This window comes from Anguilla rostrata, chromosome 11 (assembly GCF_018555375.3).
Source record: "Anguilla rostrata isolate EN2019 chromosome 11, ASM1855537v3, whole genome shotgun sequence".
NCBI lineage: Eukaryota > Metazoa > Chordata > Actinopteri > Anguilliformes > Anguillidae > Anguilla > Anguilla rostrata.
This window is the reverse complement of record NC_057943.1, coordinates 20309863-20330046: the sequence shown is the minus strand read 5'-3', so window position 1 is coordinate 20330046 and position 20184 is coordinate 20309863. Positions and strand designations below refer to the sequence as shown.

Here is a 20184-nt window from a genome sequence, read left to right as displayed (position 1 = left end):
CACACTGTGAACAGGTTTAATAGTTCATTAAACAGTTTCTTTTGCCCTGAGCTAAGTGTGCGCCAGTGTTCCTTATTTCAGGCCAGTCCCTGTGAGGTGTCCCAGTTTTCTGCTCTATATTTTAATCCATATCATTAGGAAACAGGAAACAACATTCTATTGTTTTGAATTGGAGGTTGCAACAACTTGTTTGGGCGGAAACGTTCTCAAGTTAAATTTATGACTTGAATGAGCACACGGTATCTCACTGAAATTTGGAGCAAAACGTTGGCTAGGCTAAACGAACCCCGGCCCAACGATGGGGAGCACCCTTCAGGCCAGGAAAAACCCTGCCAATGAATACATAAATAATACATAATAAAACCTTTAAAAACGACACCCTTCAGACCAAACATAACCTAAAAATAAACACGAGGGATCCTTAAAGAGGTAATGAATCCAGAACTGCTTCCCATAGAAGCTTCCATCACTGCAGTGCCAGCCTCAGTAATGGTGTGTTTGCATTTAGATCACATGCAGAGATTACACAGCGCTGAGCAAATCCACAGAGCAATTGATAAAAAAAGTTACAACCTTGGACTCTTTGATGGCACTCAAATATTCTGTTCTTTTGTTCAGGGTTTTAACGTTCCTCCCTGGACCCGATACGTGAATCAAGGTTAACAGATACGGAAACATTTACTGTGTAACAACGGGTCACAAGGAAAGACAGAGTTGCTGTTGTTCGAGTCTGTGTTTGTATACAGTTGAGCACACACAGGGCGTGTGTGGGTTGGGAGTGGGTAAGGGAAGCGTCTGAGCTTACGGTGTCCTCAAGGCTCTCCGTGACCTTTCAAGACGCGCAACAAAGAATCGATACTCTTCCCCTTCTCATTCGCACGCACACACTTCCTGTTTGCCCCTACAGTCATCCGCAAGTGCGATGCTCCGTTAACTGTCACACCAGGTCTACAGTGGCTGGAAAATCCTGCGTCCTGGTTTCTGGTGAACTGTCTTTGCCGTGTGAACGCCATTATTTGCGTTTCAACTGAGAGCCTCGCCCACAGTTCCAATGTGTTGATGGGTGAGATTAAAATCATCTGGTATTGTCAACCGCTGCCTGTGTTGCAACATGATCATTTGCCAATTCTGTGCATTTGCTAATCAATTTCCTCTGATGGAAAAGATCTCCCAGCTGCTATATTTTTCATTTGTATTTTGAAGTCATTACAATAAGTGATTGTTTGGAGTTGGATTTTGGATTCAGGACAGCAGCAGGGGTCATTTTATTTTATGTCAAAAACTATCGACGATACCAAGTTGTGCAATAAGGGAGTATGTACTGATAATACTTTTTGGTGGCTGTATGTCACACTCTATTCGCATGCCAACTCCCCCATCTCTTCTGGGCTTGTGGTAAGATAAAATTTATATTTAAGCACTTTGTGAGTAACAAGGTATCAACATGCAGCAGAGCTGCATGCATCAATATCTTGTGGATTTCACTGCTGCGATACTCAGTCACTGACAATGATCAGCCTAAATGTGCAAAATGACCCAGAAACCTTAACTTTACTGTCTAAAGATCAAATAAATTGAAAAATTTCAACACAAGAACAAAATCTGGATTAAAGATCAAAAACACCCATGTGATTTAGGCTACATCTCAAAACAAAGAGAACCCAAAAGAACCACTTTCACATAGGGCTAATCTTCTTACAGCCAGTGTAAAACAACTGGAAGAAAGAGCGCCATGTTTGAGACCCTGTGTGCTGAGAGACCCACTATTCGGGAAGTTCATTTTAATACGGGTGACAGCAGCACTTTCAGGAAGTCCAGCCCCTTCGCTGCTTTACTCCCCCCCCCACTCCCCCTCCTCTTGTCGGCAGACTTGGCCAGTCAAACCCACCGCAGGTCATTCATTTCATTCTCATCGTCGGCACATTTTTAAAAATCATCTTGATCATATAAAGATACTGTGAAATAAAATACTTTAATCTTATGTTTCTAAAAGACAAACCTACAGCGTAGCCCACGTTGATTGACTGAGTGGAAAGTGTTATTCCACCTGTTAGTTGAAGGAGTTAGTCCACGAACCCTCCTTTACAGTACACGTTGTGAGTGTGTGTGTGTGTGTGTATAAAAGCACTTCAGACAAGATGGCTATGTTTCTGTTCCTATGCACCCCATTCTCGCTCCCAGTCGACAGCCAGAAGCTGAGGAGTAGCAGGGTTACGTAAGCAGGAATACTTCAGAAGAACCCCGCCCCCGCTTCCCACCCCCACTGCATCACCGACGGTTTCCGAGAAACAGCTGCTTCAGTGGGAACGGCCCAGACCTCCACAAACATCACATCTTTTTCTATAATAAACCCTTTACTTTTTATAATCCCGTTAAATGAACCTGTGTGCCTGTAAACCCATGCTAGCCTTCTCACAAACCACAGTGAAAATGAATGTCGCGGCTTAGAGATACAGCGTAAAATATAGGTCCGAAACTTGAACCACCCACGCATCATGGTCTCAGAAAACAGATTCATACAAGCAGTAGCAAAAGAAACTAAAAAGAAAGCTCTTTGGATATATCATTTAGCCTAACATTAACAATCAGGTTTAGAGGACAGACAAAAAGCAAACAATAGAAGATGGTCAATAACACTCAGGTATTAGCCTAGATCTGCACTCTCAAAATACAAAATATGAAATGTAGGTGGTGGGAAAATACTACTAAATGTATTAATCTGCTACAAATATCTAGTTCTCCATCTATGTGCATGGGATATTAATTAAACCTTCAACAAACAAACTTTATTTCCAAGCCAAGTGTACATTGAAGTGAATTGAAGTTCCAGTTTCCACACAATGCATAAGGCACTTGAACATCAGTCACAGGACCGCTGTTGAGCTATCAGAGGAACTCCTTTGGACTTTGGAATCATGGGACTAGCTGCAGGGAAGGGGTGGGGGGGGGGGGCGTATGGTTGATTCTGAATTCTACAGCGAACAGAGAAGCAGTGAATGGAGACTAGTCAACGTATACGGGTGGACATTATTAAATGGGCTCAGAGGCATTTCAGTCTAAAATCTAGAAGCTAAAATCCAAACACTGTGGGTAGGGCAGTCCCCAGTTATGTCAGTGACACATATGAAAACTGATTCATGCCGACTGTGTACTGTTCACAACGGTGCACAATCACTAAAACTGCCATCTCTGTAGGCAAAAATGATGTGCTCCTAAAAACATTTTGGGCATGGACAATTTATAAGACATCAGGGCAATGATGCTTTAATGTACTTGTCCCAGTCCTGTTGTTTGGTTTAGCTTCTTGGCCTCCCCATAGCATTAGCCATCATGACGGCCTCCTCCACTGCCAGGACAAGGTCCTACCGAACACAGCCCATATGGGACCGTATCAGTCTGGTTTGGAGCAAAACACTTCAGCTTTCATTGATACCACATTGATATTGCTCACGCTCACCACTTGTGAAAAGCTTTTCTTCCTGTGAGTCAGAATCCCATGTGACAGTAATGATGGCTTTTGACTGAGTTACTGAGGAAAGCAGACACAGCATTTTCTCTTCTCCCAAGTGCATTTAATAAGGGGTTTTATCCTTAATCTACACCTTCAGACCTGTGATTAAGGCTACTGCTTTAAGGCAGTACAATGCACATGAGTCTCCAGTGAGCTCCTTGTCCTGACACGCCCTCTTTCTGCTGAATTCAGAACCTACCAAACCCCCCCCCCCCAACACAACTAGTCCCGTGATTCCAGAGGAGTTCTAAGGGGGCAGGGGATTACTCCTCTGGGTGAGTAAAGTGGGGTCATGGGACTCCAAGCTGGGGACGGGACATCTGATTGCTCCCAGCTGACCAGGACAGGGGTCCCATGCAGTTGAGGGTCACATGAGCCCTAGTCATGTGTGCATCATGGGGGCACCCAAGCCCCATGCTGAGTCCCTCATCACAGCGCCTACCCCGCCTGCTCCGACTCAATCCCGCGCTGCCCTTCTCAATGTCCTCCAATCATTGCGTAATTCTATGGAATTTCCATTTCCCCAAAAAAGCCCTCTTGATCGTAACCCTGTACAGGGGACAGGAAGTCTGAGAAACTGGCAGAGCTTAAAAGAAATATCACATGCTTCATCAATCCATTATACCATAATCTTTTATGCTGCGTGGGTGAGAGCTGATTTGTTTTACAGATAACATTAAGAAATGCATCATGGAGGGGTTTTTTTGTACATAGTGTGTTCATCATGCTCACAAACCGTGGGCCTGCGGACCCCTCAGGGATTTGCTTAGAAATGACTACAAATTATTTTGGAAAATTATAAAACCCTTTTTTAAATGTAACTTATGATATAAATAGTTTGGATGCCTATGAGCCTGGGTGGGGGTCCCTGGATCAGAAAAGGTTGAAAGCCCCTGGGCCATAAACAGTCCAGGAATTTTCCATAACTTCCTGCATACCTCAGGTGTGAGCAACTCGGAAAGCGCGTCCCCTCTGGCCTTCTCTTCACTCGTCCGCTCTTTGTGTTAGGGTGGAGGGGATGGCAGGCCGCCCAACTCCTGCTGAGCCAAATAAGCTCCCGCAGCAGGAAGCGGGGTACGCGGGGGAGAGGGACGCCCTACTTCAAGTGAAAAGAGTGAATCCCTTAATAGCACCACAGGAACCAAATTACGAGCGCTGCCTGAGAGAACCGTGCCCTTTCTGCTCTGCCACAATGCCGGCACACATTAAAGAGAGCTGTAGCGAGCGCTGTCCTTGAGCAGATATGGACAGCTTAGGACGTGCAAGAGTCACACAGGTAGTGAGACAAGTATGACTTAAGTGTTCCTCTAATTACACGCCTTACACGCACAACAAAAGTCAGCCATCTGCATACAGTATGCAATTGTAAAATATGTGGGCTGAATTTCTGAATATATGGTTTCGCTGCAGGAAAGGAATAATCTCATTAGAGACACCATTAGAAAGCCTTGGTACACACACTCTCTTCAGCCAAGGCAAAAGAGCAGGGACACAGAAAATAGGAAGGATGGGTGGAGCTTGATGTGTCAGCAGGGACATAGAGCTGAGAGGAGTGCATGATTTAAAGTTAATGAGTAGATGAACAGGAAGGCACTTGTGGTTTGAGATTGAGGATAATCACCAAGCGCAGGGCTATAAACACTCATGAACAGTTAGCCTGAGAAACGGTATCAACGACCAAAGTATCAAAGTGAGTAGAATACATCTGAACTGGAATCTGAGTGTGCTGCTTCCCGGTACACGTGACAGTGGAAGAGTGAGGGTAGGACCATCTGCTCCTGGGGCGATCAACCCAAGGCTGTCTCAGGAGTGTATGGCTGGGGCTGCCAGGCATTTTGATCATTCCATATTACCAAGGCAACCAGTCTTATCTGTCGCAGAAAAATTCACAATGAGATAGGGCTGGGCCATATGACAATAATACTGGATATTGATGAAGATTGAAAGACTACACTACATTTCCAAAAGTATGTGGACAACGGTTCTAATTAGTGGTTTTGACGAAATGAAAAAATCATCTGTCCTCGGATGCAACACTCACTACCGTGTTCCAGACTGCCTCTGAAAGCAACGTCAGCACAAGAACTGTTCGTCAGGAGCTCCATGAAATGAGTGTCCATGGCTGAGCAGCCATATACAAACCTAAGATCACCATGCGTAAGGACAAGTGCTGGCTGGAGTGGTGTAAACCACACCGCCATTGGACACTGAAGCAGGGGAAACGTGTTCTCTGGAGTGATGAATCACGCTTCACTATCTGGCAGACTGACAGATGGATCTGGGTTTGGCGGATGCCAGGAGAAGGCTACATGCCCAAATGCATAGAGCCAACTGTAAAGTTTGTTGGAGGAGGAATGCTGATCCGGGGTTGTTTTTCATGTTTTGGGCTAGGCCCCTTAGTTCCAGTGAAGGAAAATATGAATGCTACAGCATACAATGACAATGACATGGGCTTGAAAGTATTAGTGGACAATAGACCATGTACTTGCACCTATGTAAATCTTATTAAACAACTACCACAGTTATGCTCTATAGTTGCTCTCTTTCAATTGGGTATTTAGTCTGTTTCTTTTGTTACCTGCATTTCTTAAAACATTACACTAAAAGGTAGTGCTCAGTGCCAATTTCAGCAAGTATTTCGGGTCAAAAGATAATCATATCTGTCAATAGCAGCTTCTAAGAGATTTTTCCTTATGCAAGTAGTGAAAATACTGAAAGTCCCGGACTTCTATGCCTGCATTTTGCATAGCAACATACATAAATTTGGGTAGAAAGCATATTTGAGGTAAAAAGGTTATCAAGTTTAAAATATTTCATTAACCTTCAAATGAAAAACTTTACACAATGTATTTTTTGAAAAAAGATTTAATGTCCATATTTATTTAAATAAATTTTCCCACTTCCACGTAGCAGACACCGTATAAACAAGTAGGTTTGAAGCATAATCAACAATATTCTAAACATCCCACGATACAAAACAATGTCTGTATTTGAAAATTAGACAAACTATAAAGGAAAAGGTGTTAGATTTCTGTATTTAGGGTGTCTCGTGTGGTGTAGCCCGTAGAGCGCTTTCCATATGCCCATTGTGAGCCGCGACGTTGGCGAGTCGGGTGCGATCGCCTCCTTTGTCGGATGTCTCTCCCTCTCTATCCTCCTAATTCTTCCTGTCTCTCTACTACACTGATCTGTCAAATAAAGCTGAAAAAGCCCCCCCCCCCCCCCAAAAAAAAAAACAAGATTTCTATATTTATCTAGAGAAGCCTTTTGCCCTTAATGCTGTGTTGTACTTGCTAGAAGTCAAACAAAATCATGACTACCAATGCTGTAGTACTTCAACTTAGCTCCCGTCACAAGCTGTTGTCAAGGTACAGCGTGGCTTGTGTCCACACCTTGGCCTAACAATAAAATACTTTTTATGGCTCCGAATGACAAGTCCAGAATGAATCACTTACTCTTAAAGAATAGGCAACCACTACCCTTGGTGGAAAATAAAATGCTCCCACATAAATGTTTGCCCATGACAGAACAGAGAAGGCAGATACTGAAATGGGCACACCAACGGTCACAAATTTTACCTCACACAAAGTACTTTATTGCATAGTTTAAGATGGTACAGTAATTAGAGCTAGAAAAAGCCTTTAAACACATACTTCCAGTGAAACCTGAGGCTTGTTTTTCTAGATCAATGGCACACAGTTTTAAAGAACTTTAACTAAATTTACAGAACAGATCATCCAATTCTCTCTGCCTACTCTGTCAAGATACACAATGAACAGCAAGGATAATGTTGAGGAAAACTGCGTGAACTAAGAAAAATGTACTTTTTAGTGAACTAAAAAAATGTACTTATTGTTTTGAGGAAGGTAGTAACTAACCTTGGAACTTGTGTACAGCAGAAAATTAATTTAATCACGTAGGCCTACATATGCAGAACCACACAGGATGCAGGAATGTCTGAGATATTCAGCGTATCCCTGATGTATCGAGGCATTGCATTCATTTTTTTTTTTTTTGCAATTAGCCCAAGTTTTATGTGAAGAGGGTTAATATTTTATATAAATAGCCTGCCAAAAATCTAGATACCTGTCTTTAATAAGTTAGCTACTAGCAAGCTTCATGTAGTTCAGAAGTTGGCAGTACAGAGCATTCTTTTCGTTGCCAAGCTGACTTGACTTTAAGTACAAACACATTCTGCTTGCATATTGCTGTGAGCTAGCATAAAATCTCATTAAGTTGCGTAAATCAACCAATCTACACAGGCGCCGGATGGCTGGCTATGGGGAAGTGGTATCTGATGACAAATATGCAGTCACAGCCAAAATAAATACATAAATTAACAGTAATGAAAACCTTATCAGCCCAACCTACTCTACTGTACTCTATTATTTGCGCTAACTTGTTTTTTTTTGGTGTGGACTAACTGTACCACATGCCTAAACTGGACTGTCATCTTTTTTTTTTTTTGGGGGGGGGGGGGGGTGTTCCACAGTGATATGTGTGATGCACACAGGGCACTACATGCACCCTAGCACTAGCCTCATAATGTGATCTCCACCTTCATTGCACGGAACACCTATTACCCAGTTTCCTCTTCTGCCAGTTTAGGGAAAGGTAATGATAAGGTATTCAGTGACTAATAAAGGTGTAATGAAAATAAGTCACTCAGAATTCTTACTTCACATGACTTCTGATGGCTATCTAATAGCACAGCATTTTGGTGAGACTATTAGTCAAAAATACTGTGAATAAAACACCAGAAAAATTCTAAACTAAAGGATAGAATAAACTATTATTATCTAAACAGGCTGTTTTAACTCACAAATAACTGGTTTCTTGGATTACTGGGTTGTTCTCCCCAAGATGACTCAGCGTGGTAGGAAGTACTACATACCAGAAAATTTTCCAGATAGGCCTATATGGTGACAGTGCAAAGATGATATAATCAGTGGTTTTGTTTCCTTCTAGTAAAGGCGCAGAAGTTCCAGGCAGGTGACAGAGCAGGTTTGACAGCAGGTCTCTGGTACGGCAGAGGGCGGAGAGAGATGCCCACTGGGCCGTCTGTCCCTCTTCTTCCCCAGCTCTGAAAGTCATCATCCCTGTTTACCCACTGCTCTCCGCTCATCCCTAAATTACACTGGCTGTACGCCGTAATCTCCCATAATCCTGTTAACCTTATCCCCGGCTACAGCCATGCGTGCACGGACAGACAGAGACACACCGATAGACACAGGATCGCACATGCACGCACACACACAAGCACATACATGTACACGCACACATTCAAGCACACGCACGCGCACACACACACACATGTACATGCACACATTCAAGCACACGCACGCGCACACACACACAAACATGTGCACGCACACATTCAAGCACACACAAGCGCGCACACACACACACACAAACACATACATGTACACGCACACATTCACGCACATGCACACACAAATACTCACACAAACATATACGCGCGCACACACACACACACACACACATAGCTTAGCCATTTCAGATTCGCCTTCTGCCCTCTCTCTTCCTAAAGCAGGCCTATTGTACATTTTGATTGTACGGACAACAGGAAATGGATTCTAAATGAAGTGCATTCTTCCAAGTTCCAATTGCTACGTTTTTTTAGTAGGTTTCAGTGGCATTCCATTACTGCTCTTCTCATCCCTCCCTCTTTCTGTTTTCAGCATGCCTCTATATCAGTGTCAGAATGGCAAAGGGTCACATGGGAGACCTTCAATGCAGATTTGATGTTTCTTTCCCCTGTAAACGCTCAAGGCAAAGCCGTATGACTTAACGTCCTTGGCCAGGATGAAGGGCAATGCTCCACAGGGCTGGGGTCACTCCCATTCACTGAGCAAATGACCATAAATTACAACACCACCCATGTAAAGGTCCCCTGAGCCACTGATGAGCTGAACATCAAACACTTCATTTCTGCACTGATTTTTTACTTAAGGTTTTATTTAGCTGCTACATACTGAACTTGTTTTGTGGAGCTTAGCATTAAACCAATCAAAACTACAATATAGTCAATTAAATGTAGGGATGACATTAAATATGTAGCAGCCTTTTTTTCTCCTTTTTACACTAAAGTACACTTTACTGTATTACCACATTGAAGAACAGAAGGTGAACTACTAGTAACAGTATATGACATGCCTCTGCACCTATGGCTAAAGTGTGTTGAAGGGTTTGGTTTTTGTTTAATATGTTATGCAATCAGTCCTAGCTGCATATGTCACTGTGCATACCAAAAGCTGGGTGTGTGCAGTGCCATTTGTCACACTGTTTACTGCCGCAATGACTGGATATCTCTCATCGCCAAGGCAATGATGATGACAAAGACGTCAAAGAAAAGAATTCACTGCAAATTGGTTGGGTTACATGGTTAATTACCCCAACCATACTGCCATCTGCTAGTCAGGCCAAAGACTCTGTTACACAGGACAAGCCTACTGACCACAAGCGGGACTAAAACTAAGAGACAAATAAACAAACAAAAAATCACTTGAAACAAACTGCTCGAGACAAGTCTTAGGCAGGATGTTTCAGTCTCCTGGAAAGCCATACTGTGCTAGAGTCAAGTTTTTGAATCCTTGGGTCAGGCTGTAACTGATGAACCACAGCCATCACTGGGGAAAGCCATTAGTGCTGTTTACTCCATTCTCATGCCTAAACACCCAGGGGAGACACTGACACAGGCTGTTTAGATTGTGTAGTCTGTGTGTTCCATATTGCAAATGATACCTCCTCACAAAACAATATTTTCCCATTCACCTCTTATGAGTGGATGACTAATACAGGGTTTGCCCTGCTGTAATTAGCCAAAAACATGGATCAGAGGTATGCCTATACTGCACAGTCAGATATGTGTATTTTTCTACTTATCAGAGTTTCAGCTTAAGACACAGATCAAATATTTTCAGTCTATGAATGAGCCTGCGTTTTATTAGCCTACTCCTTCATACCACCAGGCTATATTGTTGAATGATATAGGCTTAAAAGCCAAATGCAAGCGTGTAGAGAAAAACAGTCTGATGCAAGTCTTTCTGTATAAAAACTGATCTTTATGTCCTTGAAGAACACATGTTTAACTAAACTAAATTCTTCAAATAACGGTGAGCACTGGATCTTACACAATCCCATCACATACCATGATTGAGCCCGCACAATACGGAGCAATGAAAGAATTCTCATTATAGACCACAGTTTTTTTCTGAAACCACACTTTGTGCTGTTGCAGCTTCTCATATCAGAATGGAAAACAACAGGGTCTCATTACAACCACAAGGTAGTGCCATGCATGCTTCAGGTCAGTGAATTACCATGGAGATGAACCAGGAAGAGCAGTGCACCTTAAAAGGCTCAGGAACTGGAGCAGTAAGTCAAACAGAAGAATCAATAAGGAATTCACATCCTCCAAGTGCCAAAAAAGGCAGTGTCACAGACTGAGCACCATTCTAGCATGCTTTTTGGTTTACTATACATAGACTGCCATTCAAACCCTGAGGAAATGGCAAATGCAGTAGGTCTTGACCACGGCTCCAGAAAGGTGGCACGGGGAGCAGGGGTGCTCCTGAGAAAGCCACTGCCTGCCGACAGGAAGAGGTTGGGGCAGAGCAAGCCGCTTTCAGAAAACAATGAATAATTATTATTTATTACATATACGCTGGATGCAAAATATATAAATTACAGAATTAAAAAAAAGAAGTTGATCATCGCCCATATCACTGGATTAACAGAACCCATGTAGAAGTCATAATAAAGAATGACAAATGCAAGGGGTAGAAACTCATAATGACTTTACGCACCCCGCCAATGATCTCATAATGCGTCCACATGTGACTACCTCCCTGCACCATGTGCTCATGCTACACTGGAGCCGCTGATGCTATGAGCACTGAATTCACCCAGGAAGAGGTCCGAAACCAAACAAATGTATGAATATCTAACAATGGCCAATAACAGCTTAGAGCATGATGCGCCATATTGTGCCCATTTTTAGGTAGGCTGAGAGAGCTTTGACTCACTCGGTCTTTAGCTCAGCCTGTGGTTATGCTGATCACACTGGACAGCGCTCTCCTCCATGCAGAAGGCACAATAAACACAAATGAGAAAAGACCTTTCTTACCCAAAATTACTACCATGGATCTGTATACAGCCTACCAGTGCATGGTTGTAGGTCTTCGTAGATCAGAAGGACTTCTAAACTACTGGGCACTCAGAGTCACAAAAGGCTTCCTGCAGGGTCAAGTGATGACAGATAGGAATTGTTTTCACATGGTATCAGTGTGTTTGAGGGGGTCTGCTGTTATTCTGTTGTACATCTAATTATAGAAGGGATCTGCAGATAGACAAGTGCCTACTAGTGGGGCCGTATCAACTCATTTAAGTGTTCTCTGCGTTCTCGGGCTAAGACCTGTACTGTACAAAATGGAAGCTTAAAGGGGAATTGCACTTTATAACACTTCTGCTTCTCATGACTGATATTGTCCTTCTAATGAATGTGTCGCCCTTCATTTTTCAATTAGTTATTTCATTATGTTAATATTTTACGCTGTTTTGTTGTTTTCCTACAAATGCAGGTAGTAGACCCAGGCAGTTTAGTGTAGAACTCGAGGATGCATATCATTGCGCGACTTCTGATGTGGGCGTATCTGCAGACAATAACATTAGGTTGGTCATAGAAATAGTGTTGTATTAGGCTACTACTAGCTAGCGAAACTACTGGACCAAAACAACTATTGTTTCACAAAGTGCTACACATATCAGAAATTATGTTCACAAAAAATTGACCAGTGAGGTTTTCTTTGGTTGTTAAATCACCTTGGTTTTCTAAACTGAATTAAAAGGGCAGCAAGCTCTTTTGCCCTCAACATGCGCAGCAGAGGCCGTTTCCTGTTACTGCCTAGGCTTCACCACCTGGTCCCTCCTACCCTCAGCAGTTCCCGTGTCCGCTCTATGGCATATACTCTCATCTGAACTAAAGATAACTTGCTTTATTTAAAGTTATGGTCGAAGGCTTCTGTGCAAAATACCCAACGTTTAAAGATAACTTCAAAAGGAGTGCAAGACCATAAGTGAGCAATCAATATATTCCCTCTTGGTACAACATTCTGGAAGGGATCAATGAATCATTACAGCCTAATTGAGTAAACGTGCAAGGTTGTCCTGGTAGGGTTAATTATACATGAGGATTTATAAACAGGTTTTCTGCGTGTAGCTTTCAGCATTGAACAAAATTGATGAGGTTCCAACTTACTAAGACAATTTGTAAATTATGCTAATTACTGTTAGATTACATTTTCACAGTCTCTGTTTTCTCATTGTGTGGAATGCAACCCTGATGCAAATACATAATTGGGTGTAAAATAACTGTAGTAAAAGGCAATGGCTCTCAGATTCAGTAGATTCTTGTTAAGAAGTCTGGACACATTTTCTTTACATTGCATTACAGGCCTGAACCAACACCTCATAAATTAACAAATTGTTAGGCCATTGTTCATGACATCTCATGAAATAAAAAAACTAAAAGTCTAGATGTAGAAATTTCATGACATGAAATTAATCAGCTACCTATCTAAACTAATATTATCAGCACAAGCATTTCTTGAATTTGAGCCGCGTGTTTTTAAATGTGATGTCATGAGACAGTAGTAGTATTCTGAATTACTATTAGACTGTATCCATTATCCTACATTTGCTTTTACATATTTTTCACCTATAGTTCTCAGTCCTGTTCTTAGTCCTGATAATTGTAATTGATTTTTGAGTCAATGATAATTATAATTGAAGTGAGTAAATGGCTGCACCTCAGCTGTCGTACAATAAGAGTGCATGTTACAGTAAATGTGTACTGGGACAACAATAAGAGTGTTACGCACCACCGCTCACTTGCTGCACACTCTTTCTCTCACCGTAAGCAGAGCTCCCTCAACCGTGGAAAGCACCTGGTCTCTCCCAGGGTTTTCTTCTATAAATAGGTGCTCACTTTGTGCAGTCTGACGGGATCCTCTCCGGTTTTAATTAAATACAATTCTGCACTCGAGCCCAGCTGTGGCCCGAGTCTACTCTCTCTACAGCCCTCATAAAGGCGGGGGATGGGAGGTGGGGGATCTGAATCCTTGGTATTCTTTTGGCCTTGCGCCACGGTCCAAAGGAGGTCCCCCCCAGAAGGATCCACTATCAAGCAACAGCAAGGGGGGTGGGGGTGTTATGGTTGATACTCCTCATTGACCCATGTGAACTCTAACACAATGCAACTGCTCACTCCCATTCCAAGTCTATTACATGGTTTTGGTTAATGGACAACTGCCCATTATTTACCAAATTCTGGAAGTTGGGATGGACCAAAAAAAGCTCAATAAAATAACTCATTCATCATCTGGACTGACAAGTACATTCATTGCAGACTGTAATTTACCAGTACAACATACACTGTGTGCAGTGCCACACAGTGTAACAAATAAGCCTTAAGTTCCAATGCTGTACACTAGCCTACATCCTACCTCCTCTCACCTGTTCACTACTTTCCAGACACACAATGGGCCAAACCATATGTCATTCAGATAAATATATTTATACAAATGTTCAATTTTTCATAGACTATATTAACAATATCTCTGTAAGGTGTACTCAAATAAGCCCACAATGTTCTGAATATATTTTCAGAAGCAGAGTAAGCATGGCCTCCTAGCTGCTTTGACGTCCTCAAACTGAGCCAGACAGTTATTGTGTTGTAGAGATATGCTTCATGAGGAGCTGCATAGGCTTATGGCAGGTGATCCATGACCAGATTTGCTCCGGCTCACTGGGATGAGGACAACCTCTCAAGCTGACGCAAACCCTACTGATGTCTACATTGAACCCAGTACATGGTTCACGACAGCCCAGTTATAATGGATCATTATAAACTGTACAACATTGAAAGGACAAATGTTCTGTTAACCCACACTGTAGTCGTGACAGAACAAGGTGTGTTCTATAACTACTAAACAACAAGGCAACTACATGTGGAATGCTTATTATTCTCAAAATAGAGGACCTGATATACACATAAAACAGTTAGTCCATTTGTTTACTTAAAAAATACAGCAGAATTAGGCTACAAATTACTTGTCCACAAGCAACAGATTTTCAACAGACATTGGAGATCTAAATCAAATTTAATTAATTTAAAATAAATTTCATATTTTGGTTTTTAAACAATATTATCTCAGTTTAAGCAAGTATATTGGCCCAGACCGTTTTTACGTGCTATGAGGCCAACTGACAGAGACAGCGAATTGTCAGCACTAGGCTGTGCATTGAATACAAACAAACAAGATGAGTATAACAAGACACGCAGAGTAACTTTCCGATTCTGACCTTTGGACTATACGTAATGCAACTCTTTACAACTTCTTACACTAACACTGAAGCAAAAGGGCATTTTGAATTCAATTTTGTGTGTTACCACACTGGCGACTAAACGCATTTTATGAAGCTAACGTAAGCATTTGTCATCAACTCTATGGGCATGGAATATAAGAAGAGTTATAAAAACGTATCGGGTATTAAAATGTTTCAGCATCTCAACAATTCGATCGTATCCCATCGAAACCACTACCCTTGTGAGAAGTGCGTCCCTGACCACCAAACACCATGCGACACAACTATTGCATCTCGTGCCGTGGAAGAATGTTTTAATTGTTATGCCAGCTCATGGTGTAATGGTAACATCATTTTATTATTTTAAGCAACCCAAAACCTTTAAACGAGGTTTAATCGTGTAACTTTGGATTCAACCTTGAGTTTAGCTCGGTGATACAACCTCAGAAATACAAGTGGCAAATAGCCAATATTTTTCTGTAGTCCACAACGCCTGCTTCATATAGATTTATACTAGTCTATGCTATATTTTATTATCAACATCATAGGCTATAAAAAAAACCACAAATCAAAATCAAGGTCGTCCAGTAGGCTACTAAGAATTCGAGAAAAATGTACGTAGGCAGCCTAACGTTATTCGAAATTCAATTAAATTAGCCTAAATTACACCACAGTAGCCATGGAGGAAAATCAGTAACATCCTTCAACTTACCAGATTTAACGTTAGCTAGCAAAATCAAACAAAATCGACGTCTTTTACTACCGTTACCTCATCAATGACGTTAATAATAATAATAATAATAATAATAATCTTCATCATCATCATCATCATCATCAAACAGGTGAAGAGCTACAACGTGCAGAGTGCTGCCGTAGGCTACCAGCTTGCTTATTCCCAAAACCTTCAAACTAGCTAGCTAACTTACCTAGGCTAGGTAACGTTAGACAGCTGTGTAATGTGGACTTTCGGCTACATCTAGCCAGAGCCAACACATCTCACAGGAGAGAATTATCAGAGAGCAAGCTATATAGCCTAAGTAATGTAGCAATATTCTTGTTATGTTTCTGGTAGCTAATCTACAACCTGGTTTAATGACCAGCAATATGAAAAATTGATTTTACAAATTAAGCTCTTTCTAACCGCTAATTGGGACGAAAGGGAAAAAGACTTACCGATGCCTGGTGCTGAATAGATGAAGTATAATGCAGAGGTGGAAAGAGAGAACAGAAATAACAGCCCAAGGAATGACCTTCTCGGTAATCTGAAATATGTCCGCATTATATTTCTGTCTTGAGAAATAAAATACACGGAAAGGTTTATAAGAACCGCAAATGAAAGAAACCGCGAAAAGAAAAAATCTCCCCCCGACTTATTCCTCTATCCGTGCGGTAAATTAGCTAACGCTATAGCGATAGCGGCTAGAAGCTGTTACGCTTGCTGCAATAGGAGGAGAGGCTAACTAGACTAGACCACCACCGACCGAGGAGGTACGAAGAGGAAGGCAGGATAAAAGCTAGCAAGAAGTATCCAAAATATTCGCTTGCTCTTCGGGTAGACATTAAAAATTTCCCCTTCCTGGGCGACAGTACAGCTGTCAGTAGCGGCGTTTCATGTGAACACTTCACTGCTTGGAGGTTCGTTAATACTGTTAGTGTTTCAGTGAAATCTCATCACTAAGGTGAAGGTTGCCTCTCAGCCGCTGCGCTGTGGTGATGAATGGGGCATTACGAGCGTCCGCACTCTGCAGATACGGCGAGCTGGCTACCTTCGTTAGAGGGAGTGTCGGGAGAAGTGCATCCGAGTGGGAGGGGCTGTTTATAAATTACGGTAGGTAACTACGTTCAATGTAAATTGTGTAAATAAAATTCCTGCGGGAATTTGTAGTTACAGAAACAATGTTATGTGGAAGAATACCTCAATTACTTTGTACATAAAATGAGGTTTTTTTTTTTTTGATCCAACCCACTAAATGTCCCCTGGAGTCAATCAATGGTAAAAGAAAATCACATACATTTTATAAGCCTACAAAAAAGTAGAGCTTTTAAATAAAATAAATCAATAAAAAACTTATATGATATGTGTGTGTTCTAAAATTTTTTTTTTTTTTTTTTTTTTTGATTGGCGTACCGATATGATGAGAGTTCATACACAGTGTAACCCTGAAGTCCACTCTGCCCTTATCTGTATCGGCAAGAGAGCCTTCATTAAGAGGGTATGGGGAAGATAGCCTGAAGACCTTGACCCACACATAGTCATAGAAGATGCGTCACAAGTGAGGCTTCCAAACGCTACTCACTGTGTAATTATGTGAGAGATTTAGCCTTACCCAAGCCTTTAGGTCAGCCTGTCTGTGCCACTTATCAGTGGAACTGGGCTGTCAGTTACCTTCCACTCTGCCCTGCTCCTCCACAAGCCAGCTCAGCCTCACTGCTGCACTTTAGCACTGCCAGTCAGCTTCTGAAAAGGTAGACTCCAGCAAGGATTACATGGATCTCCTCTCCTCTCTTGATGTCCTTACACCACATATGAATTTTATACACCATGTCTTGTGTATATCTGTTATGACGCGACTGGGACTAAGCACCATGCATAAGGGAACATTGTTCCCCTCATGGGGAAAGGGACGAATATGTGTATAGGGGCTGTAATTTCTACACAGATCGCCTGATATGGACGTAAATACCCCCAAAATAAAGCTGACAACATGTACTTTAACCTCATATTCATTGTTTAATTTCATATCCAAATCATTTCAAGTCACAAATTTCAATGTGCTGGAGTACAGAGCCAAAACAACAAAAATTGTTGCAGCCCAAATACTTAGGGACTGCACTGTACATATGTAAACACAAATGTGCATGCTCATATGAATACTTATAGGTTTGCCTGTGTGTGTGGATGTGCGTGTGAACAAGGGCATATAATCAAGTCTGCCATTGTAGGTTTTAAATAGGGCATTTTAGATATAGTTCTGCAGGGATGGGGGTTGGGCATCTAGGGAGAAAAGTGGAGTACAAGTGGGATGGAGCTGAGAGGCAGGCTGGAGAGAAGGGGGAAGGGTTGTCATCTGTTAGCATATGGAATCCCCTACAGTGTGCCCCAGGTATGCAGATATCGGTGGAGACTGAGTGTACCGGAACCTAATTTTGTCTCTCTGAATACCTGTCTTCCCAGCAGATGGCGATACAGCAAGAAGGGTGTTATTTAGTGTGGGATGGTTTGGCTCTCTTATTGCCTACAAGACAGCTAAATTCAGCTTGGTTGATCCACTCAGACGCCAGCAATGACCACAAGCAATTGAGAAAAAGCAAACAATCTGATCTGTCAAAATGCAGCTTTTTCAGTATCAATGCAATGGGTCCAGCAATTGTTTTCTGCCAGAGACACAAGGATCCACGGTGGTCAGATGAAGATTTTACATCTTTAGGGAAGGAAAACTAAATGAACAGAAGAAAGCCTTTAGCGTTGTGTGAGCTTACTCTAGGTTACTCTTACTCAATTACAGTACCTTATTTCCTTGCATATGAATGTGAGCTTGTGACAAATTGGTGGCAGCTGGCAGGTTTACAGATACTCTGCCACTGTCCCTGTGAGAACTCCGCTGGAAGTGATCTTTTATTCCCAGATAGATAAGGCTAGCAAAGTGTTCCTGACCTATAATAGTGTTGTAGCCCAGGCAACCAAGGAGTATTCACCTGATTTGTAGAGTAGGGAGGTTTACATTTGATTTATTTATTTATTTATTGTCCACATCTGGGCCAAATTAGTCAGGTTTTTTTTTTTAGGTTTTCGTCAATTATTATTTTGGATGTGTCATATCAAGGCATTGATCTGCCAGAAGTTGAGCTCATTTGTATTTCTTTCGTTTATTCATGGCCATTGCTGCACCAAACTGCCTGTTGAATACTTGTTCAACAGGCTAGTATGTAGCTAACTTACAATTTACTAATAATTTAATTACTAATTTAATTATTAATTACGTAATCTGTTGCATAGCCATTGGAAAGTACCTTTTGTGAGTTCATGAACTTTGTCACAACAAATTATTGTTGTTATGTGATACATGATTGCAATATATATGTTTTTTTGGAAACTTGTCCCAGTATTACTTGACAGGATTCAATCTATGTAAAGTGTAACTGAGATGTTATAATCTGATTCAGTTATAGCCACCAACATATCTCACACATATCAGTGACTATTGTCTAAATTAATTTATCTCTCATTTTGCAGTTACAAGCTTAGTCTATTGATATATGTTCACTTGTAGGATAACCACAACTCTTGATCCTTGCTGTGCCCAGCCACACCCATTATATTTGAAAAACATGACTCATGCATATCCTTTCCCAGAATGGCCTAACCAAACATGGAGCATTTATTGTTTAGAGATGTATTGCACGAGGCTATAACCTGCCTTGATATGTCTACCAAATGTGTCTTTATGGAGAGGTTCATAACTTCCCAGAGTAATTTCGCATTTATAGAAAATTTGATGTGTATGTTAGGGATTGCCTCCAGATGTGTATTTAGGTTTTCTAACCACTTTGTCTCTGACCATGCAAAATGTGCAGATTTTGTGCTAATCAGCATTTTCTCATCTTACATTTTCTCAGGCACAATATCAGACTCTGCGTATGAGCTTAATTTAACACCCATTTGACTTGCAAGCATAAAGATATACAGATGGGTGACAAATTAAAGAAAAAACCTGAATAAAGGAGTTGAGAAACAAAATCAGATTCTTCCATACAGGTGTACTGCATGATACAATTAAGCAATTACATCCTATCATGCTCTGTACCATGTATAAAAATGGTAGGGGCTTCAGTTTTTGATGTTTTATTTACTCCAGTTTGTGGAGCAATATGTGGTTATCAGTGGCACCAGATAATATGCATTTTAAATGTAGTGTGAGAATTGCTCAGGAATTTCTCCTCAGACCATTATTAATTTGTTGATATATTACTGATTTACAGTATATTCTTCTGCTGCCTAGAGGGAATACTATTAGTGTCTTTTTTCTTTCAGGAGGAAATTTTAGCGCCCTAGCAAGTGATCCCAAATTGATATGAAAGGATGTTCTGAGTCAGAAGTTGTTTTACAATAAATAAATAAATAAATGAATAAATAAATTGAAAACAAAGAATGATGCTCATGAGACTAAGGAGAAAAGACACCTTCAATTATCTGAAACGACCTCAGGTTGGTTAAGAAAAAGCCAGTAGATCTACTGATTATTTTCCTAGTAATCGTATTGTGCCTAACGTGAGATTTCAATTTC

At 41.4% G+C, this 20184-nt stretch overlaps 1 protein-coding gene across 3 annotated transcripts in view; it reads right to left on the bottom strand.

The window, feature by feature from the left end:
* Positions 1 to 16676, bottom strand: part of b4galt5 (UDP-Gal:betaGlcNAc beta 1,4- galactosyltransferase, polypeptide 5) — a 32070-nt gene extending 15394 nt beyond the window's left edge. The window contains exon 1 of one of the 3 annotated variants that reach the window (XM_064298639.1): positions 16374 to 16676. Coding sequence is in view for 1 of the 3 variants with exons in the window: in XM_064298638.1 (XP_064154708.1) it covers positions 16073 to 16178 (106 nt within the window). In the remaining 2 variants the exon portion in view is untranslated. Of the gene's footprint in view, positions 1 to 15611; positions 15633 to 16072 lie in introns of those variants that run through there. The other 2 variants (XM_064298638.1, XM_064298641.1) reach the window with 2 other exon arrangements.
* Between the last annotated feature and the right edge of the window lie 3508 nt (positions 16677 to 20184).